Consider the following 25,081-nt stretch of genomic DNA (forward strand, 5'->3'; position numbering starts at 1 on the left):
GTAAAGCCACTAAGCTGACAAACACCACTCAAAGATCAGTTTTGGACTACAAACTGCTCAGTTAGCTAAGATGGTAGAGCATCATAGACTACTCCAGCCAGAACTTCAGATAAGCCTTACACTTTCCCATCACACCAAGACTGGACAACAGCTAGCTCTCCCAGAACTTGATCTTTATCTCAAATCTTTCAGGGCCCCCCTAAAGAAGCCATGATCCACAGGCAACAGGAAGTAATTTTAAAAACATGATTTCCACATTCTCAAGAGGTGGGGTGGGTAGTTTTTTGTTGTTCAGTGGATTTTGTCATTGTTTGGGGAGGTTGATTGTTATTGGTCATGGTCAGGGAGAAAACTAAACAAAGAGGTTAGATTCAGAGATCTTCTAAAAAAGAAAAGGGGGAAATATAAAAATGATAGGATAAAGAGTAGATTTTTGAATCTACTTTTAAATTAAAAAGGCAACTACCAGTCTCAAATAGTTTACAATGGTATAGATTTTCGTGTATTGACACAAATTTAAGGTTATTTTTGTTATACCCTATATATATTTCTACTCTTGTTTAAGATATTTTTGTATGTTGATAAAAATTTAAAGTTATTTTTGTTATACTGTATATGTTTCTATTCTTGTTTAAGGTATTGGACCTAAACAGCTCTTTTAAAAATGTAATGTAAATTTCTAGTCTTTGAAAGCTCTTAAGGATAATAAGGAAAGATAAGTTAATAGTTAGTCATCTACAACAATCAAACTTATAGCCATGTTAGGTATATTTTCAAAGTCAAACAGAGATATATTTTAAATAGATAGATGGTCTTCAAACTTCAAACACTTCAGACACCTACAGAATATGATATTTAAGATGTTTTAATAACATAAAGATTTTCATGACAATGAGACACATCTGCTCCTGGCAGCACCAAATTACTTGAAAAGAGGGTGATGGACATCAAAGAACCTCCATATGGAATTTGCTTTCATTTGTGGCAAAGTTAGCCACTGGGCAAAGAAACGGCTCTTGCCTCAACTGCTGACAGTATGTTGTTCCAATTGGACAAGGAGGACTCAAAAGAAAACATCTGCTGAACTTTGCCAAGACAAGGTAGGACAGTCCTTCAAAATTCCTGCTTTACAGAAGAGTCTGTCAGATATTCTAGGCCTGCAGAGGAACCTTGGGGTAACTGTCCAGGCAGCCAGATGTCTTTGTCGTTTCTGAGTTTTGGAAGAAGTGGCTTGCTCTGCACGTCCTATTTATTCAAGTAATATTGTATCATTCTCGGGTATCTGATAGGATGGAAGATTAGATAGTTATAGTTACAGTTTTCCATAGTTATGATAGAAAGTAAATCAGGTACAAAACTTTGGACTCCCCAAGATAGGATAGATAATGTAGTATTTTCTTTGAATTTGCAAAATATTAATGGACTGGATATTGTAAAGGTATTTTTTAAATAATTGATTTCTTTTTATTTTATGTGCATTGGTGTTTTGCCTGTGTGTATGTCTGTGTGAGGGTCCTCTGGAATTGGAGTTACAAACAGTTGTGAGCTGCCATGTGGGTGCTGGGAATTGAACTCTGGTCCTCTGAAAGAGCAGTCAGGGCTCTTAACCATTAAGCCATCTCTCCAGCCCCGTAAAGATATTTCTTTTTTTTGTTGTTTTGTTTTGTTTTTTGGTTTTTCGAGACAGGGTTTCTCTGTGTAGCTTTGCACGATATTTCTTATTGTATAAAGCTTTACTATATTAAAGTTAAAGCTCTTCCTTTTAATTTAGACAAGAAGAGGGGAATGTTATGGAAGATTTGTTTGTGTTGCCACTCTAAGACTGCCAATAGAGTCAGGCCTTGGTTCAAAGGGTGGAGTACACACTAGGCTGGCCAGAGTGGACCATAGAGTTTTCTGGTGGACTGAGATGCTAGACACACAGGAGGAAGAAGGAGGGGCCTGAGGAGATGTGCGGTCCATTTTAGAGTGGGGAAAGTGAAGAAGAGAGATATTTTCTCTGGTGCTCCATGGATCTCTCAGGTTTATTTTTCTAATACTTAACTTCTGAGTTCTATTTTTTAACAAAGCAATAAAAGAAGTCTCAAAAGTCATGGTGTCTCTCCAGAGCAATGGAAACCCTAACTAAGACAGGGACTGAGGTTAAATCAAGGAAATATTATACTCAAATGATTGACAAAGGAACAAAAAGACAGTGACAAAGAAAAAAAGCATCCATGAAATTGCTCAGAAGGTAAAGGTACCTGCCACCAAGCCTGATTAGGTGAATTCAATTCTAGGAGTCCACATGGTGGAAGGAGAGAATTGACTCCAACAAGTTGTCCTCTGACCTCCACAAGTTCTATGGTATACACACACACACACACACACACACACACACACACACACACACACACATGTAGTGGGTAGCCATTCCAGCTTTGATCTGGAAGTTCCAACCCCCATTGAGACTTCGGCAATGTCACGCCTACAAGGCGGGGCCAAGGGAGGCGCCTGGGGACCCGAGAGCTGGATCGGTGGGCGCTCTCTCTGTTGCGGGACCCTGGACTGGAGAGGTGGACCGAGCAGAGCTCCAGAGAACACCGCTGGACTGTGATACACCTTCCCCAGACTCCGCGACCTACCTATTCCTTAATTTGTAAGTTACGCCATTAAATAAATCTCCTTTTAACTACGTGGAGTGGCCTTAATAATTTCACCAATATCTGGCGCTCACGTGGGGCAAGTTCCAAAGGCCTGGGTGGCTCCCGCCCTCAGCCTCCTCCCCGGCTGGCGGGTACCTAAACCCGCCTGCAGAGTTCCATAGAACCAGGGAAAGCCTACACGGTTCCATTCCCAAAAAAGGGAGCAGCTAGTCCGGTCTCAGCTCCCTAGCTTAGCCCCCAGACCAGCGAAAAACCGCTGTGAGTGAGGCAATCCCCCTCCTCCCCGAGTGCGGGCCCCGGCTCCCACCATCCCGGCTCCCGCCATCCCGGCTCCCCGCCATCCGGCTCCCCGCCATCCCGGCTCCCGCCATCAGGCTCCCCGACATCCCGGCTCCTGCCTCCAGCTGCCGCCCGCCAAGGTTGCCAGCAGGCCCTGCTTTGGAGCTGTACCAGCGCCTCCTGCTGGCTGAAAAGCGCCACTACACCCCCCCCCCACCGAAAGGTAAGATAGGCAAACCAGCGTTTTATTTCAAGTAGAAGTACTTGATAATTTTACACCTTAAAACTGACTAACAAATTTTGAGTAATTCTTGTAATATGGCTGACAACATTACCTCACAAGAATTTGAAAACCTTTTTGCTTGTATGATGAATGACATCTTCCTGGAAATATACGACCTTCCTAAGGCATATCTGGCCTGTACCATTTTGGCATTCATTGTAATAATCCACACAGTGTTCAAACACTGGTTTAATAGCAAGAACAAAGATGAGTCATTATTGGGACTGATACAGGCTTTAAGCGAGAGCAATGAAGGCTTACAGAAAAAGATTCTCTCTCTGGAATCTGCTTTAACAGATAGCAATGAGACCTTAGAGAAAAAGATTCTTTCTCTGGAATCTGCTAACCAGGATTTACAGGCTTTCAAAACTAACAATGAGGGCTTACAGAAAAAGATTCTCTCTCTGGAATCTGCTAACCAGGATTTACAGGCTTTCAAAACTAACAATGAAGGCTTACAGAAAAAGATTCTCTCTCTGGAATCTGCTTTAACAGATAGCAATGAGACCTTAGAGAAAAAGATTCTTTCTCTGGAATCTGCTAACCAGGATTTACAGGCTTTCAAAACTAACAATGAAGGCTTACAGAAAAAGATTCTATCTCTGGAATCTGCTTTAACGGATAGCAATGAGACCTTAGAGAAAAAGATTCTTTCTCTGGAATCTGCTGATCAGGATTTACAAAACAGGCTTGTACCAAAAATTGATCTTATTGATAATAAATGTGAATATTTAATGGACAGAACACTAACTCTCCAGACACTATATAAGGAAGAAAGATTATCATTAATTGATAAGATAAGGTCCATGGAATCATGTGTTTCTGAGGAACATAAAAACTTCTATGATTCCATGAGAAATCTGGAGTCCCTTGCCAGAGAGGAGGTTCACTCCATAGAACAGACTCTAGGTGCTCGTTTGCAAGCCTTAGAAGAAACTCTCAGTAAACATGACAAGGGACCTAATAAGCAGAAGGGCAAGACCATAGAGGTTGTAACATCTCCAAATGGCTCTCACACAATGGCTTATCCTGTTATCATCCATGAGAAGCCAGCAGATGACACACACCCCGAGCCATATACTACATATACAGTACAACCAATTTCAACAAGGGACTTTAAAAATATAAAGGAAGCAGTAGTTACGTATGGGATACACTCCACATATGTAAAACAATTGTTAAATTCGTGGTCTACCTCACATAGAATCATCCCAGATGACTGGCATCAGTTAATTTCAGCTGTTCTAGAATATAGTCAGCAGCTACAGTGGAAAAGCTGGTTGAGAGAAGAGGCAAAAAATTTAGAACAACAAGGTAAAATCAGAGGTTTTGTGATCTCCCAAGATCAAATACTTGGTGAGGGATGTTTCGCTGACAGGAATGTACAAGCCACTTATGATGAACATACAATATCCCTATGCCGTACAGCAGCTCTAAATGCTTGGGAAAAAATTCCAGAACCTGGAAAACCAACTGAGGTATACACAAAGATATTTCAGGGACCACACGAATCCTTCACTGATTTTTTACAAAGACTGAACACAGCTATAACAAGAGCTGTATCAGATAAAGAATTAAGAAAAGTATTAACTGAGTCCTTGGCATTCGACAATGCTAATGCAGAATGCAGAAGAATACTTACACCATTAAAGATCAGATCAGCTCCTTTGGAAGAGTGGATTCAGTATACTAATGGTGTTGAGTCTCGTAACTACAGTAATGAGGCTTGGATAGGAGAGACAAATCCCAGAGGTGAAAGAAGGCCCCGTGTTACCAAATGTTTTAAATGTGTACACCAGGTCATATAAGTAAAAACTGTACGTGGGGTACTCCTAGGAGTAATACTCCTTTTAGGAATAGCCTAAACAGGAGACCCCAACCACCTCCCGGATTATGTAGAAGGTGTGGCAAAGGCCGACATTGGACCAGTGAGTGCAGATCAAAAATAGATATACGAGGTAACCCTTTACTGGCGGGAAACGCCTCAGGGGGCCTCTTGCAGGCCCCCAAATCAAATGTAGTACGAACATTCCCAGCCACTGTGGAAGAAATTCCTCTCCAAGACAACTGAATAAACCAATGCCTAATGTAAAAACCGATACTGCAATGGATGATAAAACAGCTCTGATGGATGGATCATAGTTTACAAAGAACACTATAAAACAAATATTTTGGCAGACTTCCATAAATGATCAAAGACCAAAGCTTAGAATCCGAATTAATGGCCTGGTTATGGAGGGACTGGTAGACACAGGTGCAGATGTGACTATAATTACACCAAAATCATGGCATCCAAATTGGCCTCTTCAAGAGGTAGATGTCCAACTTTTAGGGATTGGCACCCTATCTCAGATAAAACAGAGTTCGAGATGGGTTGAATGCATAGGGCCAGAAGGACAGAGAGGAAGGCTGAAGCCATATGTAGCAAATGTAGCAGTAAATCTTTGGGGCCGAGATCTGTTACAACAGTGGAATACCCAGATTAAAATTCCTACACTTTCAGAAAAAGAATACAGACCAATGCATGTTTCTAGGAATAATATCATCACATGCTATAAAAATCAGGCACCAACCATTCAGGCTGTTCACAAACAGAGCACAACTGCTGTTGAACTCTCAGAAGTACCAACTGCCTTACCTTTAAAATGGCTAACTAATAAACCTGTCTGGGTTGGACAATGGCCTTTGACAAAAGACAAGCTACAAGCTTTAGAACAGCTGGTTCAAGAGCAGTTAAATGCTCAACACATTGAAGAATCTACCAGCCCTTGGAATTCTCCTGTATTTGTTATTAAAAAAAAGTCCGGCAATTGGAGAATGCTGACAGATCTGAGAGCTATTAATAAAGTAATTCAGCCAATGGGCTCCCTACAGACTGGGATGCCCTTGCCCTCTATGCTACCTAAAGAATGGCCTATAATAGTTATTGACTTAAAAGACTGTTTCTTTACCATACCCTTACAAGAAAATGATAGAGAAAAATTTGCCTTCACAGTACCTAATTATAACAATTCTCAGCCAGTCAAGAGATATCAATGGAAGGTTCTCCCACAGGGAATGTTAAACAGCCCTACTTTGTGCCAATACTTTGTGCAGAAACCATTGGAGATAATTCGTGTAAAGTTTCCACAATCCATAATTTATCACTATATGGATGATATCCTATTAGCTGATCCAAAGTTAGATACATTAGAAAGCATGTTTGAAGAAGTAAAGAAAGTTTTACCTCGCTGGGGACTGCAAATTGCTCCTGAAAAAATACAAAGAGGAGATTCTATTAACTACTTAGGATATAAGATAGAGCTACAAAAAATTAGACCCCAAAAGGTACAGCTAAGGAGAGATCGATTGAAGACTCTTAATGATTTTCAAAAGTTATTAGGAAGCATTTCCAACTTACTGGGTATCATGGGAATACTCAAAGATGGACTACAAAATTTGGCTAATACTCTAGAAGGGGACAAAGAATTAAATAGTCCAAGAGAATTATCAGCCGAAGCTGAGAAGGAATTGGCTCTAGTAGAAAAGACAATTCGAGAAGCACATGTGGATCGTGTGGATCCAGAACTTAAATGCATTCTTGTCATATTCCCCTCCAGACATTCCCCAACAGGTATTTTGATGCAGAGGGAAGATATTATATTGGAATGGATATTCCTACCACGTAAACCAAATAAGAAATTAAAGACTTATATAGAAAAGATCTCTGATTTGATTCAAAAAGGTAAACTAAGACTTCGCCAGTTGACAGGAATGGACCCAGCAGAAATTGTAGTACCTTTAACTAATGAAGAAATTTCATCACTATGGAAAGATAATGAATACTGGCAGAGAGCCTGCAGTAACTTTTTGGGAGAGATTAACAACCACTATCCCAAAAGCAAGAGAATAGAATTCATAAAGAAGACCGAATGGGTCCTTCCTCACATTGTTCGACAAAAGCCAATTTCTGGAGTCCTCACATTCTATACTGATGCAAATAAATCAGGGAAAGCAGGATATAAATCAGGAGACCTAAGTAAAGTGGTACAAAGTCCATACAGCTCTGTACAAAAGGCAGAACTGTATGCCATTCTTATGGTACTGAAGGACTTCACAGAACCCCTCAATATAGTCACTGACTCTCAATATGCAGAGAGAGTTGTTTTACATATTGAAACTGCTGAATTTATTCCTGATAATACAGAATTAACTTCATTATTCATACAATTGCAGGAAATCATCAGAAAAAGGGAACATCCTATATATATAACACATATCAGATCCCATACAGGTCTGCCAGGACCTCTAGCACAAGGTAATGATGAGATTGATCAGTTACTAATAGGTAATGTGCTAGAAGCTTCAGAATTTCATAAGAAATGCCATGTAAATAGCAAAGGTTTGAAGAAGGATTTCTCCATCACTTGGCAACAGGCTAAGGATATTGTGAAAAAATGTCCTACTTGTTCCATCTATAACCAACTTCCATTACCTGCAGGGAGCAATCCAAAAGGTATACAAAGAAATGAAATTTGGCAGATGGATGTGTTTCATTTTGCAGAATTTGGAAGATTAAAGTATGTACATCATACCATTGACACCTATTCAGGATTTCAATGGGCAACTCCTATGAGTTCTGAAAAGGCTGATTCTGTGATTACACACCTATTAGAAGTTATGGCCATCATGGGAATACCTGTACAAATTAAGACAGACAATGCCCCAGCATATGTCTCCAATAAAATGAGACAATTCTTTGCTTATTACAATATAAAGCATGTTACGGGTATACCACACAATCCCACAGGCCAAGCAGTCATAGAAAGATCCAATCGAACTTTAAAGGATATGCTAAATAAACAGCGACAGGTAACAATGACTCCTAGAAATAGATTGCATAGTGCTTTATTAACCTTGAATTTTCTTAATGCTGATGAGAAAGGAACAACAGCTGCGGAGAGACATTGGACGACAGACAAAACTCCTGAGCTAAACCAACCAGTTTATTTCAAGGATGTGCTGACCTCAGAATGGAAACCTGGATATGTTCTACGTTGGGGAAGGGGTTTTGCCTTTGTTTCTGCAGGAGAAGAGAAGCTATGGATACCAACAAAATTAATAAAAATTCGATTTGAACAGGAAAAACCCCTTGATGAGGTGAAGTAAAAGATCATCCACCAATGTGACATCTCTACAAGTTGTAAGAAAAATTTAACAATCAAGGTTGGGGTAGGGTTCTATTTTTGTCTTTCCAGGATAATGGAAATACCCATCTTCCAAAAATCATAAGGCCTTGGATATCCGGATGTTTACAGCAGAAAGAAAGAATCTATTGGTACCAATCTACACACGGTAAAATCTCACTGTCTAACATCTATCTCTCTATCAATCTAGAAAAGTTGTGGTTCCAATTCAATTATAAGCCAAGCTGGCTTTGGAGATGAAATTGGCTCACTCCTTCTCTAAACCCAAGCACATTGCTAAAAGAAAAGTTTGAAAGATTCTTCAGTTCCATATCAGAAGAGCCCTCTGGTGTGGGACAGAAGGAAACCAATAAAAGGGACCATTGTCTTCTAGATTCTAATTCTCTCCATGCTTACTCTTGATTTCTCAGAATCCTTTCTTACATGCTATGTCCTCTTTAAATCCAAATCTTCCATTTTGATAACAAATAAGTTTTTCTAATAGCAATCTTAGAAGTCTCCAGAAGGAAGATGGGGCCCCAACAACAACTCTACCCAATCCAGAATGATGCGATGGTAATCATCATCATACTACACTTCTTACCGGAATTTCAGACAATCTTACCCACTACTCTAAGACTTACTGCAGAACCTACAGTTAGTCTAACTGAGATTTAACTATCTGAGCTTTCTCACAGTACCCAACAGAGATAACATCACCCCCTAAACAGCAGGAAGCAATTCTAAGAAAACGACGCCCCTTCTCCCTTAGGTTTCATAATTCTCAGGGTTATGGATGATGGTTATAGGGTTGGAGGTGGAAGGAAATATTAAACTCAGTATTCAAAAAAAAAAAAAAAGAAAAGAAGAAATGGAATGGATAGGTATAAGATATTATGTTAGATTATTATGTATACTAGTAAACAAATTTAGTAAAATAGTAGCCTTAAATAATTTGCACTGTAATTTGCACTGTTATGGGTTCTTATATGTTGATACAAATGTAAACTATTTTTATATTCCTGTTTAAGATAATTTGTATATTGATACAAATACGGAACTATATTTGTTATAATGTACATATATTTCTACTCTTATTTGAAATACTTGTATATTGATACAAATGTAAATTTATATCTGTCATACTTTATGTAGGTTCTACTTCTGTTTAGGATATTCAGTATATTGATATATATTTAAGATTATTGTCATATTGCATATCACACTACATACTCCTACCTCTGTTATAAATATCGATATATATTTAAGATTATTGTCATATTGCAATCGCACTATATACTCCTACCTCTGTTATAACATCTTGTGTATTGTCACAATTTTGAAGTCATCGTTCTTTACCATACACTTGTGAAGCCTTAGTCCTTAGGTTATTTCGGTAGATAAGACTTATAGATTAATAGTCACCTATGCTTGTCATCTCTATAGTTACGTTAGTTAGGTTATCCAGATTTACAGATACATAGGTCAGATGGACAGGTAATCTTCAAACACTTCATAGACCTAGAGAATATGGCATTTAAATAACTTAGAATTCTGTTGATGTGAGACATAATTGCTCCTGGCTGCACCAATTTGATCCCGAGAGAATGTTGGGCTTCTAAGACATTTCCATTTGGAAATTTGTCTTCTTGGCACAAAATGGCCTACTGGGCAAAGAACTGCCCTTGCCTCGACGGCTGACAGTACTAATGCAATGCTATCCTTTCTGGACAAGTGGGACACAAGGAAAGCGACCACTGTACTCTGCCAAGACAGGGTAAGATGGTCTTTCAGAATTCCTGCTTCTGAAAATGGTCTGTCAGATACTTTAGGCCTGTAGCCAATTTGAATACACCAACAATGCTGAGAAACATTAGGTGACTGTCCAGGCTGCCAGCTGTCTCCGTCTACTCTCGCAAGTTTCCCGAAAGTTGCTTGCATCCATCTACCATTTCTCAGGTACCATTATATTCCTTCTCAGGTCTTTGATGGGATTGAAGACTAGCAGTTATAGTTACAACTTAGTAGATAGAATATATTAAGTATTAGATTCAGGTTCTTTAGGATAGGACACCTTTTGGAATGATCTTTGTAACATGCCATTTACCTATGCTCTATACTTCTCTGGATTTTAGTATGTGTTTCTTGCTTGATATTGTTTGCATTGGTTGTAGTTCCATCTTATCTAGGTCATTATCCCTCATTATTCCTGGACAATATTTGATAACCATTCCTTTGTATATAGTCTTGTATTAGGTCAGAACTTTCTTATTTAGACAAAAAGGGGGAGATGTAGTGGGTAGCCATTCCAGCTTTGATCTGGAAGTTCCAACCCCCATTGAGACTTCGGCAATGTCACGCCTACAAGGCGGGGCCAAGGGAGGCGCCTGGGGACCCGAGAGCTGGATCGGTGGGCGCTCTCTCTGTTGCGGGACCCTGGACTGGAGAGGTGGACCGAGCAGAGCTCCAGAGAACACCGCTGGACTGTGATACACCTTCCCCAGACTCCGCGACCTACCTATTCCTTAATTTGTAAGTTACGCCATTAAATAAATCTCCTTTTAACTACGTGGAGTGGCCTTAATAATTTCACCAATACATACACACACACTAAAATTTTAAATTTAAAATTTTTAAAAAAAAGCATAACCATAGCTTTCAGTAAATCTAAGACATGCTCAAGAGACCAAACCTAAAAACCTATGGGCTTCTGAGGAAGTAAAATACAAGCTAAATATAAACTGGGAATATAGCTCAAGGATCAAAGTTCTTTCCTAGCATGTGTAAATCCCAGGCTCAATCTCCAGCCCCACATAAACTAGACATAGTGACCTTTGCCTATAATCCCAGGCTTGGGGGATGGAGGCAGGAGAAGTTCAAGGTCATTTTACCTACATAGTGAGAGTTCAAGACCAGTGTGGGATACATGAGACTATGTCAATAATAATAATAATAATAGCAAAAACAATAACAACAATAATTATAAACCATGCATGGGGTGCAAGCCTTTAATCTCAGCACTTAGGAGGCAGAGACAGGCAAATCTCTCTGAGTTTGAGGCCAGCTTGGTCTACAAAGTGAATTCCAGAATAGCAAGGGCAGTTATACAAAGAAACCCTGTCTTGCAAAAAACAAAATAATAAAATAATAATAATAATAATAATAATAATAATAATAATCGGCATAGAAACTTCTTTAGCAAAATTATAGAAGAAATTTTCCAAAATTTAGGGTAAGATACAGACATTCAAGTATAGGAAACATTTTGAACCCTGAATAGATATGACCAAAAAGAACTCTCTTGTGTCATAGTTAAAATGCTAAGACTACAAAGGAACAGTATGAAAAACTTCCAGATAATGCCAACTTACAAAGGCAAGCTCATCAGAATGCTATCAGACCCCTCAGTGGGAATTCTAAAAATCAGAAAAGAGTGGGTGTACATAGCTCAAGTCCTGAGTGTGAGTGTCTGCTAATACAAATTATGCTATCCAGCCAAGTTATCTTTTTTAATAAATGCAGGCATAAAGACTTTCTAATGAAGGCACAAACTAAAAGAATTCATGAGCAGTGGGCTACTAAGAAGAATGAATATTCACAGCTGTTGGGAGGAATGTGCTGTAGATGCCTGTTACAGCCTTTTGGTCTGTGGTACAGTTCAATTATGTGGTTTCTTTATTGACTTTCCTGCCCAAGAGATCTATCTCCTGATGACATTAGTGCATTGAAGCCACCTATGATTGCTGTATCTTGGATTATTTGTCCCCTTAGGTCCAATAATATTCACTTTATGAAACTTTATGAACATTTGTTCAAGGAACAATATTTGTTTTAATCTTTGTGAAGGATTTCTCCATTTATTAGTATGTAGTAATGTTCTTTCTCTCTTCTGGCTGAGTTTTCCCTGGATTCTATTTTTGCAGACTTGAGTACAGCTGCTTCTGCTTATTCTGGGCTCGTGATTGCATTGCATATAATTTTCCATCCTTTCACATTCAGTCTTTGTGATCTTTGCCAGTGAGAATGAAATCCACCCCACATTCCCTCCCCTCTGCTTCCTCTCCTATCCCCCCACCACTTTTCCTCTCAACTTTATGTGCTTTTTTAATACCCACTGAATCTATTCAATGCTATCTATGTGTACATGGGTGTAGGACAATCACTATAGCATTAATAGTCCCTGAGAGCCTGCATCACTGAAGAAAATTGACTCTCCTTCCCCCAACAGCAATCACCTGCCAGTAGTTCCTGAGATAGGATGAAACTTCATGAGCCTCTCCCCATCTATGCTGGGATTTCATGCAGATCTTGTGTGATTGACTTTTCCTCGGGAGATGCAATACATATGTCTACTTACTTGAGAAAGGGAGCCCATAACAGACCAAAGCCCAACTTGATGAACCCATGGATTTTATTGGGATTACTTACAGGTGTATGGGGGAGTGGTTACTTACAGGAACAGAAATGACTCAAAGACAGCTTCATCACCAAAGCCCATTCCAGCATGAATAGCAGCTCACAAAAGCTGGAAGCATAGGGCACACTGTACAGCCTGCAAGCAGCTCAACAGGCTGGAGAATGTCCTTTCCAGGTAGCACAGTTAGTCTGAACCTCTTCCAGGTAGATTGGCTAGTTTTTCTTTCTTCTAGGCAGTTCAGCTGGTCTCTGCTACTTTTGGGTTACTCTGCTGGTCTAGACTTCTAGGCTGTCTGGCTTGTCTAAGGCTTCTTTGCAATTTGGTTTTTCTGAATCTCTCAGCAGTGTTTTCTTTTTATATACCCTTGGGGAGGGAGGGACCTAGTAAATCTGGTCAGTTTCAGGGACTTCCTGATGCTAATTTGAGTTGTTCATTTCCTGTCTTAACGAGCTTGATTGCAGGATGGAATGTTTCGATATGGAAAAAAGCTGCTACCAACAGCCCCTTCCCCAACCATGCTATATTTTTGGCTGGCCTGATCTTGTGCAGGTCTTGCCCATACAGTCCCAGGCACTGTGAGTTCATGCATGCAACTGCACTTTCATGGCCAGCAAATACTGTCCCCTGACAGACGTCTACTCCCTCTAGATCTTACAATGTTTTCTGACTCTTCTTCCTACATGATCCCTGAGACTTGGAGTGTGATATAGATGTCCCAGTCTCTTGTTCTCTGAACATCAATAATGAGTCTCTTCATTAATTGCCATTATATGTGTGTGTGTGTGTGTGTGTGTGTGTGTGTGTGTGTGTGTGTGTGTGTGTGTGATGGCACCTGCCCCCACCCTTTGGGCAGGTGCCTTCTCTTGGAGACAGCCTGGTAGTTTGTACCCTAAATAAAGCTTTGCCTTTTGGCCTTAGTTCTGTTCTCGTGGTCTCAATCTCTTGAGCAGTCTCACACTATGGATGTAAACACCCACAAATAAAATAAAATAAAGCATGATGAACAGAAGACAGAGATAAAAGACCCTGGGTAGTTGTGTTCACATTAGCTTCCAGAGTTAACAGAACTGAGCCACAAGGCAGAAGTAGTTGCCTAGTAGTGACTGACAAAGACTTAACTGAGAAAGGGCATGCAGGATGCCTCTGTAGTGAAGGAAGTTGTGTGTGAGTTTCACCATATACAAATCTGTCAATACTCAGTTCCAAGGCAATATTAATCTTCAATGTCAATATTATGGCTGTTTCAAATGTCAGATTGTCACAAATTAGAATCATCTGAGTAGAGAGAGTCACCTCAAGAACTGTCCTGATAGCCTTGATTGACATAGGAAGGCCCGCTCCTATTTTGGGTGCCACATTCTGGCAGCAGCCCCGATAAGAAGGTGGGGCAGAAGAAGATCATCTTGCCATTCACTTGGTTGATCTTCCCTCTTGCTACAAGTTGGTTTGTTCTGTTGCTGCTACTGCTGGTTCCTTCATTGACAGCAAAACCAGTGTGTCCAAGCTGTCATCATGGTGTAGGAACCAACAGCCCTCCAGGGACCTTTTGAGCTTCCAGAACCAAACTGGGACTACTAAGGCACCTTGCTTTGTAGACTAACTACCAGTTTACACACACACACACACACACACACAGTGAGAGACAGCTATTGTGGGACTACTTTGACTGTTGAAGCATCCAGCCTCAAGGACTGAGAAATTACTGGGTTCTTAGCTTTCAGATGTGATTTTGAGGTTGACTTATTAAATTCTGATACATAACTATATTTTATGCATATATATATATATATATATATATATATATATATATATATATATATTCAGTCCTTGGTTCTGTTCTTCTATAAAACCTTGACTAAAGTAGTCAGCCTAGAAGACATACCTCCAAGTGTGTTTTTGTAGGTCTTTCCAAGGAGATTTAACTGAGAAGGGAAGACCCATCCTGAGTGTAGGTGGTACCATCCCAAGGGCTCTGGATACATACTGAATCAAGGGTTGAGCTTCCTTGCCCATGCCATGGTCCAAGCTATTCTTGCCATCATGACTCCCTTCCATAATAGGCTACATTCCTCTGAACTGAGCCAGAAGAGACCCTTCCCTCCTTAAGTTTTGTTTTGTCAGATATTTGGTCACAGAGACAAGAAAAGAAGACTAATACAACTTTAAAGAGTGACTTTGGACACATAGGCCCACCTGGCGCCATGCAGCCTGGGTGGGCGGAAGCCAGCCACAAGCCAGGCAGGCACTACTATGATGAACAGGTTTGTGGTGGAGAAATGAAGAGAAGGAGAAGTGGAGTGCTTCGTGCACTGTGAAGAGATGCAGAACTGAAGATGCATAGGCAGTGAGGAACAGTTTGATAGGGGTGGCCTATGCTGCCACCTGGGACCGTGTAATGTCCAGGCCTGTGCTGCCACCAAAGACCTTGTCTGGGTCCATGGCACTACTGCAGCCAAGGTCTACGTTGATGTTCATGGACCATGTTACCACTGAGAGCCATACAGATGCCGATGAACTCGGCCACTGTCTGAGGCCGTGCTGGTGTCTGAGGGACATGCTGCTGCTGGGGCCATACTGAACTGCATGACTTGTGCAGCCAACCAGAGCCATGGTAATGTCCAGGCCAGAGTTGTGGCCCAGGGCCATGTCTGAGTCTGCGGTCCTACTGTATCCAGGGTCTGTATTGATATCCATGGCCTATGTTACCATGGGGACCATGGAAGAGCTGGCTCTGGGAGGTTTGGGCACCAGGAAGCTGGTTCTGCCTCCATGGGAAAACTGCCCCTCTGGCCCCTACAGGGATAACTGGCCCTTCATGCAGAGAAACTGGCCTCATCCTTCACCATGAGTGGTGGAGAGCTGGCCCTATGGTGTGGGTCTGGAAGAGCTGGCCCTGCTCCTCACAGGAGATCTAGCCCTGACCCTTGCCTGAGGGGAGTGGTCCCAGTGGAAGCCGGAACTGACCAACTCAGCTACTACCCAGGCCAACATCCAAGGCTTTGAGTTGGCTCACCCCAACATCTAACCCAGTTATGACCTGCTGAGTGCATGAAGGGACCATTCCTAAAGAGCCATAGCCACAGGATCTCCATGACTCAGGGCAACAGCAGGATATCCCAGACAAGTTTTGGTGAGGGTCCAGTATTGATGGTGTAGCAGAAGCCAGAGGCCTTGAACCAGACCAACAACTCATTGCAATGAACATTTTCAAGTAAAGCTGTTTGGGCAAAAGGGTCTACTGCATGACATACTGAAGCTCCCAGGGCCACTACCACAATGAATGTCATGGAGAGACAGGAAAGATGGAGGAATAAAGTGTTTTGTTATTGCTTTTGTTTTTTTTTTTATTTGTTTTTCTTTTGGAGTATGGGGAGGCTACAAGGGTGGAGGGTGGACATAGAAAGACTGGGAAATGAGTGGGATTGGGGTGAATGATGTGAAATTCCCAAAGAATCAATTTTAAAAATGTTAATAAAAAAAAGAGTCACTTAGAAAACATGAAAAAACTCTTTAAAAAATGATGAGTAAAAGATGACAGACAGCTTTGGAAGCAGTGGGCAAAAGATTAAAAAAAAGGGGCATCTCACAGAAATCAAAAACATGAAGTGGGAACTTACAAATCACCATAGTGAGACACATTTTAAAAACATTTTTCATTTATTTGCTTGATTTTACATATAGGAGTTTATTTTCTTCACATGTGTGTAGGCACAGCATGTGTGTCTGGTGCCCAGGGAGCTCAGTTATGGGCATTTGGTTCCCTGGAACTGGAGTTCCAGTTTTGAGCCACTGTGTGGGTGCTGGGGACCGAACCTAGGTCCTCTGCAGGAGCAACAAGTGCTCTCAACCTTTGGGCCAGCCCCAAAACAATGAGATATTTGATACCCACTAACGTGGCAAAGATTCAGAATTTGGCTATGCCACCTGGGCAAGGACCAATGGTAGATGTGTGGCCTAACGTGGTCACCACTACTAATGTGGTCACCACTAATAATATGGTCACCACTACTAATGTGGTCACCACTACTAATGTGGTGACTTTTGGGAAAGACTCTGGCATTTTCTTGCAAAATTTCAGACAAAGTTCAGCTCAGGTATCCAAGAGCAGCATTCAAACAGCAAACAGGACCTGTGTGCTGGAATGTCACCCAATGCTGTCCCCAACAGTCACAGTCTGGAAACAACCCAAGTGTATCACGGCCACACTTCAGACAGCACACACGGTAAAGTGAAGTGAGTGGGCCAGAAGGATAGGAATCTCGGTAGCAAAAAGCAAGAACTGAAAGACAACACAGAGTAGCACCGTCTGCCACTCGAGCCAAGCTGAGCCATATGCTGTCAACAGGTCAGTTATGCTAAGCAGTAAGTAGCTCCCTGAGGGGAAGGGGACTGGGGCTGGCAGCCTGGGTCACTTCGCACTTTTCTCCTCTTGTGTTGAGTTCCTATCAGTTCATAAGATGAATGAGTGGGTAGATGGCAGTCCTGGGAATACAACGAAAGGGCACTGAAAAATCTGATGGGAAACGGTCTTGATTCTCAGACTTCTCTGGTGTAGACTACCCTGTGGGAAGCCTGGTGCTGAAGAGAAGGAGGAAGCTTCCCAGCTGAGCACAATTCCCCCTGGGCCTGAAGGAACCTCCACAGAACTCCACAAATTGTCCTGAGAACAATTACAGTCCCCAGAACTGGGGAGAGCAAGGCCACTAAGGAGTGTGTAAAGATCAGGGAGGCCCAAATCAACAGGGCCTGTGAGATGAGGAGCTTGTCCCCCAGACCTGCAGTTAGAGACACTGCAGGGACCCTGCCTGGCTTGCTGAGACCTTGAGACAAAGGGCCCAGGGAAAGCAAGACCTTCCAGGGCCTCCCCGTCAACTGCTTCCACAAGCCTAGCCAGTCCGTGACACCAGACCTGAGAACTGGAAAGCCCCCAGCCCAGAGGAGGGGGGCATCCACCCTGTCCCAGGCTGCTCTGGCTTAGATGGCACTCAGGTACCCCATCACCAGCATGTGTGGGATCAGGCTGACAGACTTCCACCCTCAGCTTGCAAGCAGTCCCCCTTCTTATTTGGCTGGCCCACTCTCTTTCTGAAGTGCTGAAAGGAGACTGGAGACAGCCCTTGGGCTCCTCCCCAGCTCAGCTCTTCCCACCTGCCAGGATTCCCACAGACCTTGAGCTGTGGAGGCCCCCTTCAGCAGACTCCAGGCTCCAGTGCCAACTACCAGCTTCGGCACTCATCAGGGGCCACTGCATGGTGCCAGTGAACTCACTCATCAGAAGAGCCAACTGCCCAACCCAGCAGGTAAGAACCAGTTGTGGCAAGCGCTGCTTGTTGAGTGTGTAAAGAACTGTGTTCCTCCACCAACCTCCTCTGCCTGTCCAGGAACAGACAGCCTGGTGCTAAATGTGATCGAGGGACCTGGGGCTGCACCCCTTCCAAGATGGGCCAAGGAAACCAGGAAGTACTACTGCATGGGGACCCCTGCCTGGTTTCTGCTCCAGGTCACCCCATGTGCCCTCAGACACCTAGCTACAGAGGTGTCCCCACGGGAAATTCCCAAACTGTTTTTTTCACTTGAAGATTGGTGACGACACCTTCCATTCATTCTCCACCACTAAGTTTGCTCCTTGGGAAAAAAATGAGTTCTGGCTGAGCAGAGTCTGGGCCATGGTAGAACATCAAACGTGAAGTCAGACGGACTCACACGCTGTAGCCCCAGGACTCAGGAGGCTGTCGCAGGAAGATACTGCGTTTGCTGTCAGCCTGGCTACAGAAACTGTCTCAGGGAGAGGAGAAGAAAGGAAAGGAGACGCCATTACAAAGCAGGGTGAGCCTTCTCCTCTGCAACCCTTTGCTCTGTTTCCCTCTCCATTTGATGGTCCTGTGACCAGTGGAGGTGTAGCCTTTCAGTCTGACCTTCCTGCGGCATGAGGGATCCTCTAGCCACAGAAAAAATGTATGAACCTGCCAAGGTACTTGAGTCTTCAGACAAGATAGCATACAAAATCCAGGCCTATAGCCTCTGAGCAACATGTAAGGCAAAGCAAGCTTTCTTGGAACTGTATGAGTGCATGTAACATGGTATAAGCATGTGTATACAAGTGTGCATGTGTATGCATGCACACACCTGAAAGGAGTGTGTGTGTGTGCATGTGCACCTGGAAAGCATGTACTTGTGTATTGAGTCAAGGAGGGTAGCACATACTCACAAATATGTAAGAGGGGTGTTTCTGTTCATGCTGATGTTCACAGATCCTAAGTCATTGCTCAGCTGTTAGCTCTTGGTAAATGTGAAAGTGATCTTCACAGTGGACGTGACAGGTGAGTACCGCAGCAGATCCTGAAAGTACACAGTGAGAGCCCTCTCTGCTTGTCTGACCTCTCCCTGAAAACAAGGCTGGTCAGCCCTGGGAGGCCCCACAGAGAAGTCCCTTGGTCCTGAGACAGTGTGGTGGCCCTTGCCTTTGAGACCCTAGCAGGGGCCACAAAGCCTCCAACAACTTGGACCAATGGAACAGTGGCCTGGGCCCATCACACAGGGAGCTTGAATCCCTGCTGTTCCATGGTGCTCAGAAGTGGCCTCCCAGCCAGAAAGGGCCATGAGCAACTGCAACAACACTTTGGTGACAGAGTTCATTCTTCTGGGTTTCCCAGAGCTGTGCCACCTTCGAGGGCTGCTCTTTGGGTTATTCCTAACCATCTATGTGGTGACCGTCCTAGAGAACTTGGTCATTGTGGGCACCATCAGCACTAGCCGGCAGCTACACATACCCATGTACTTCTTCCTGGCCAATCTGTCTGTGCTGGAAACCCTCTACACCACAGTCACAGTGCCCAAGCTGCTTGCTGGTCTCCTGGCAGGGGAAAAAGCCATCTCCTTCTCAGGGTGCCTCACCCAGCTGTTCCTCTTTCTTTCACTGGGCTCCTCTGAATGCTTCTTATTATCTACCATGGCCTGTGACCGGTACCTGGCCATCTGCCGCCCACTGCACTACCCAGCCATTATGGATTCAAGACTGTGCCTACATCTGGCTCTCAGTGCCTGGCTTGGGGGCTTCTTGGCCTCCTTTGTGTCCACAGCTCTCATCTCCCGCCTCAGGTTCTGTGGCCCCAATGCCCTCAACCACTTCTTCTGTGATGTCTCACCCCTGCTGCAACTGTCCTGCTCAGACACCACTGCCATTGAAATGCTGGACTTTGTGGCAGCTCTGGCAGTCCTTGCAACCTCTCTGATGGTGACCTCAGTCTCCTATGCTCGCATCCTTGCCACGGTCCTGAGGATTCCAGGAGGAGCAGGCCGCAGGAAGGCTTTCTCCACATGTGCCTCCCACTTGGTGGTAGTCTTAATCTTCTATACCACCACCACCTTCATGTATGCCCGGCCTCATGCCATAAGCTCCTTCGACCTCAACAAGCTGGTATCTGTGATCTACTCGGTAGTGACTCCCCTGTTGAACCCTATAATCTACTGCCTGAGGAATCGTGACATCAGGGAGGCGTTCACCAAGCTCCTCCAGACCCCCAGGTTCTCCTGAACACCAGTTGCTGGGTCCTGCTGGAACCCTGGGTCCCTCTTCTCTGCTCTCAGACATGCCCACCAGCCAGTCAAGGCTGTGTTCTTCCTCGTCACTGTGGACAAGTCCCTCCTTTCCCCACAATTAAGAGTATCCAAGGGCACACTACGGCCATTAGCCAGCAACAAACAAGAAGCAAAGGTGACCACGGCCTAGAGACTCTGGGCCCTTCTAGAAAACTCAGCTGTTCTTTTTAGCAGCCCAGGCAAGTCCTTTGTTCTTAAAATCTCAGTACAGAACCTAAAGGAAGCTCCCTGTCTACTGTCAGGATCTGGCCTTTATAACCTTTTCCTGACCAGCCTTGAATGCCCCACTTCTGAGACCCTGAGATTTGGCCTTCTTCGAATAAGGTCCCAGCTCCTGGCCAGGTGGGAGGGTTCCAGCAAGTCCAGGCAGTGTTACTGAGTATGCAGATTCTCCATTTCTCAGAAACAAGGATGGCTTCTTACGGCTTCTTGCAGAAAGCTTGGTAGGTCTGATGAGTAAATGGCATGCATGTGTCTGCCTTTTCTTTCTTTTGTGGGGCATGAGGGTAGAAACAGTAATGCAAGCATTTCCCTTCCCAGCAGTTATCACTGTTAGCCTGGCCAAGTTCTTTCTTGGTTTTGTGGTTGTCCTTTTCCTTCAGGACAGTCACCTAGAATGATGAGCTTCACATGTATCTTTGGAAGAATTTAACATTGCCTTTGTGGCCTGTGTCTCAATGTTTTACCTTGCACTTCTGAAGTTACATCAGGATGCACCCATATTTAGGATTGTTTTGTTCATAAATGTAGCCCTTCACAATGAGGAAGCACCCCTCTGTCTCTGGCACGTCTGTCTGCCTCGACACCTAAAGCTTGAACTCTGCTATGATTTAATACAGCCGCGTCACCTTCCTTCCGGTAACTGTGTGATACATACTTTCTGTGCCGGTTTTGAATCTACTCTCTCCACTCCTGACCACCATCTGCAGCCGGCTCTGTGACCCAGGCAGGGCCTGCACAGACCATGCTTCTGCCACACCAACTGCTCTCTGTTGAGAACTCGGCTTTGTAGATAATCTCTGAGCTTTGTTTGGTTTGCAACAGTCTTAAGTGTGTATTTCTCTTTGTATTTGCTGCCTTTGGTGTGTGTAATGCTTCCAGAACTCAAGGCTTGCATTGTCATCGGTTTTTGAAACACATCAGGCATAACTTTCTGAAACACTGCATCTGCCTTGTTCTCCCCTTTGCTTGCTCCAAAACTACATGTGTGTCAGATCTTCCTACAGCCCCTCTGTCTCCTCGTGGTCTGAGCTATATACTCCCTTTTCTGGACACTTTCTTCCAATCTTCCAGGTTCCCAAGTCTCTCTCCAACTATGTCTAATATTCAGGATATTTGGCTTTATTTTGTTCATTCTAGAATTCTCATTTTGTTCTTTTTCTAAGTGAAAAAAAAAACCTCATTTTTTTCACAATCATCAATCATCACAGAACATACCTGTGACCAAATGTGTAGGGTAGTGTCCTCATTTACCAATCAAGCAATTCTGCAGCTAATACAAGGTAGGGTCTTCTAATTCAGTTCAACCCTGACACTGACTGCTTGGACGTAGCTCAGTTCCCACAGGTCTTAGCTGAATGCTCAGATGGTCCTGCCCAATTCAGAATCCAGCTTCAAGCCCAAGGAGTTTACCTGCATTTCTCATAAAACAGCTATAAATGGGGCCTTGCATAATCCCTTCCTTGAGATCTTCTAATTTGCTAGAGAGCTCACTAAACTCTGGGGAGCATTTGCTTACATGTGCCAGCTTATTAAAAGAACCACACCAGGACTGATAAGGCTGCTGGTTAGGCTCTTTCCTTGCAAACATAAACACATACATTTAGTCCCCAAAACCCACATTTAAAAGAAAAGGCCAAGCATGGTACTACATGCTTGCAGTCTTAGTGCTGGAGAAGTAGAGATAGGCATGTGCCTGGAGCTCACTAGTCAGCCAGCTCAGCCTATTTGGCAAGCTCCAGGACAGGGAGAGACTCTGTCTCAAAAACACAAAATGATTACTCCTGAAAAATATCACCTGAGGCTTTTTGTCTGGCCTCCACATGCCCCCACATACACACATGCACTTGCATGTGTGCCTGCACACTTGTGAACACACACACACAGACAGCATAGAAGAAGAATCACAAGGGATACAGATGAAGAGATACAGTGGGCAAGGAGTCTGTGAGTGGTACCCTGGGTCTCCTGAACTGATTATCTATCCCTTACCCAGACTGGACTGCATTCTTTCTAGAACCATATGCAAATGCCTAATATCTTTAAGATTTATTTACTTTTATTTTGTGTGTATGAGTGTTTTACCTGCATGTATGTATATACACCATGTGAGTGCCTGGTGCCCATAGAGGCCAGGAGAGGGTAATAGATCCCTTGGAACTGGAGTTATAGATGGTTGTTAGCTGCCACATGGGTGCTGGGAACTGAAGCAAGGTCCTCTGCAAGAGCAGAAAATGCTCCTAACTGCTGAGCCATGTCTCCAGCCAAAGCTTTAGTATCTTGCATAAGCCCCTCTTCTTTGGTCTTCTAGAAGTTATCTTGAGTGTTCCAAGTCTATCCTTGTCACCTTTGGAATCTCTTGGATTCTTTATTAACTTGCTAGTACAATTTTAAAATGCCATAAACAAGGTGGTTTAAACAACAGAAATTAATTTTCATTTTAACTTAATAACTGGGGTCTTCCAAGGACCCTTTTCTTCCCTTAAGGATGCCATGCATAGTGGTCCCTTTGTCTCTATATAATCTGTGGCCTAATATCCTTGGATTGTGACCCTGTTACTTCCTTAAAGATCCTATTATGAAATACAGCTACATTCTGAGGTGCTTGGGATTAGGATCCAACATACATATGGGGCAACTCAACTTCTAACAAGTGCCTCTTAAAGACATTCTGGGAAGGGTTGCTAAGTTCTGAACCGATCTGACTCTTGAGGCAGCATTAAAATTCATAGGCCAAACTGGACGCGGTGGCACACACCTTTAATCCCAGAACTTGGGGGGCAGAAACAAGTGGGTCTCTATTAGTCTTGTCTAAATAGTGAGTTCCAGGCAAGAAATGGAATCTTCCAGAAACATGTGAGTCAAAAATGAATGATGTTCTTAGCAATGTCCAGAGAAGATGGACTAGCAGCACTCCCATGACTGGCACCTCTAGGAATAGGACAGGACAGCTGAACAACAGCCACCCTTGGTAGGGGCTAATAGGCAGGCACTGGAGTTTCAATACGGAGTTGTCTAAGAACAATAATTTAAGCACGAAAGCATGGAGAAAGACCATCTCCACACCGGGAATACTCCCAGAGGCAGAAGTAGGAGAATGGAGACAGAAAGTCCAAAAACAATTAACACTGTCAGTGCTAAGCAGAACTGCAGTCTGACTCAGATCAGGGACTGTAGACTCTAAGCGGCACATACAACATGATGCAGTGTGAGAAACCATCTGGGGTGGGGCTGAGTCTGCCACCTTAGGAGTCGAAGGTTCTTGGCATTATCCCATCTCCAAGAACTCCAAGAACGGTTGCTCTGGGCCACGGGATGCCAACCTGGAGAGCTGGTCTAGCTACAGAGGAGAGGCTGAATGACAAACATGGTAGGGAGTTGCTTTAGGTTAAAGAGAGAAGTGGCAGTTACTTATGGGTTGGAGCTTTCAGTCAGGGAAGCTGCTGCAAGAGCTCCCAGAGGAGGCAGGAGCACTTGCATATCGTTATATAGGGAGCTGAGTTGTGCGAAATCACAGCTCTTGGAGGGCAGGACCTGTTCAAAAGGCTGCATCCCCATAGGACTTCCCCAACCCACAACCAGGCATTTGAAGATGAAAAAAACTAGGACCAGCTGTCAGTCTGGGATACAAGGTAGTTGAGAAAAGCTCTAGTTACTGAGCAAACACCAAGATAATAAAATGAAAACATACAGGACAGAGCCTCCATTCTCGCCGGGTGATATGAGCCCAAATGGCCACAGAAGAGCAGGTCAGCATAGGTCAACATCTTTCACTGCTCTCCATATGACTGGCCCCTGAATAAGACTAGAATCTTATCCTCTTTTTTAAAATCAGTACATTTCCCCACATTCCTTATGATGATTTATTTGTGGTATGTATGTCTGTCTGTGTGCATGCGTGCATGTGTGTGCGCATGTGCACATATGTGTACACAAGTTCAAGGAGGCCAGGAAAGGGTGTCAGATCTCTCAGAACTAGAGTTACAGGAGATTGTGAACCCAGTGTGGGTGCTGATGTTTAAACTCCGGTCCTCGTGATTGAGTAGTGAGTGTTCTTAACCACTGAGCAATCTCTCCAGTTCCTATAATGTATTTTTTAAAGATTTCTTTTTATGTGTGTCTGCCTGTGTAAGTTTATATGCAGCTGTTACCCTAGAACTAGATTTACAGATGGTTATGAGCCATAAGGAGGGTGCTGGAAACCAGTCCTGGCTGTCTTTGAGAGTAATAAAACATTCTTAACCACTGAGCCATCTCTCTAGCCCCTGAGGTATTGTTTTCTTCTTCTTCTTCTTCTTCTTCTTCTTCTTCTTCTTCTTCTTCTTCTTCTTCTTCTTCTTCTTCTTCTTCTTCTTCTTCTCCCTCTCCTTCTCCTTCTCCTTCTCCTTCTCCTTCTCCTTCTCCTTCTCCTTCTCCTTCTCCTTCTCCTTCTTCTTCTTCTTCTCCTTTTTCTTCTTCTCCTTCTCCTTCTCCT

At 43.3% G+C, this 25,081-nt stretch overlaps 2 protein-coding genes across 2 annotated transcripts in view; one reads left to right on the forward strand and one right to left on the reverse strand.

Moving 5' to 3' along the window:
* Positions 1 to 25,081, reverse strand: part of LOC128094580 (olfactory receptor 287) — a 42,944-nt gene that overhangs the window by 15,810 nt on the left and 2,053 nt on the right. The window lies entirely within an intron of this gene.
* LOC128094581 (olfactory receptor 226-like) lies at positions 14,688 to 24,922 on the forward strand. The gene has a single exon (XM_052713022.1). It carries the CDS (start codon positions 19,388 to 19,390, stop codon positions 20,321 to 20,323), a length of 936 nt encoding a protein of 311 aa, XP_052568982.1. The 5' UTR covers positions 14,688 to 19,387; the 3' UTR covers positions 20,324 to 24,922.

The sequence above is a fragment of the Peromyscus californicus genome, unplaced genomic scaffold, assembly GCF_007827085.1.
Source record: "Peromyscus californicus insignis strain IS unplaced genomic scaffold, ASM782708v3 Scaffold_4__1_contigs__length_199733344, whole genome shotgun sequence".
Classification (NCBI taxonomy): domain Eukaryota; kingdom Metazoa; phylum Chordata; class Mammalia; order Rodentia; family Cricetidae; genus Peromyscus; species Peromyscus californicus.

Bases quoted from the DNA above. Each gene is read 5' to 3' on its own strand.
- LOC128094581 (XM_052713022.1), top strand. From the start codon at position 19,388: ATGAGCAACTGCAACAACACTTTGGTGACAGAGTTCATTCTTCTGGGT.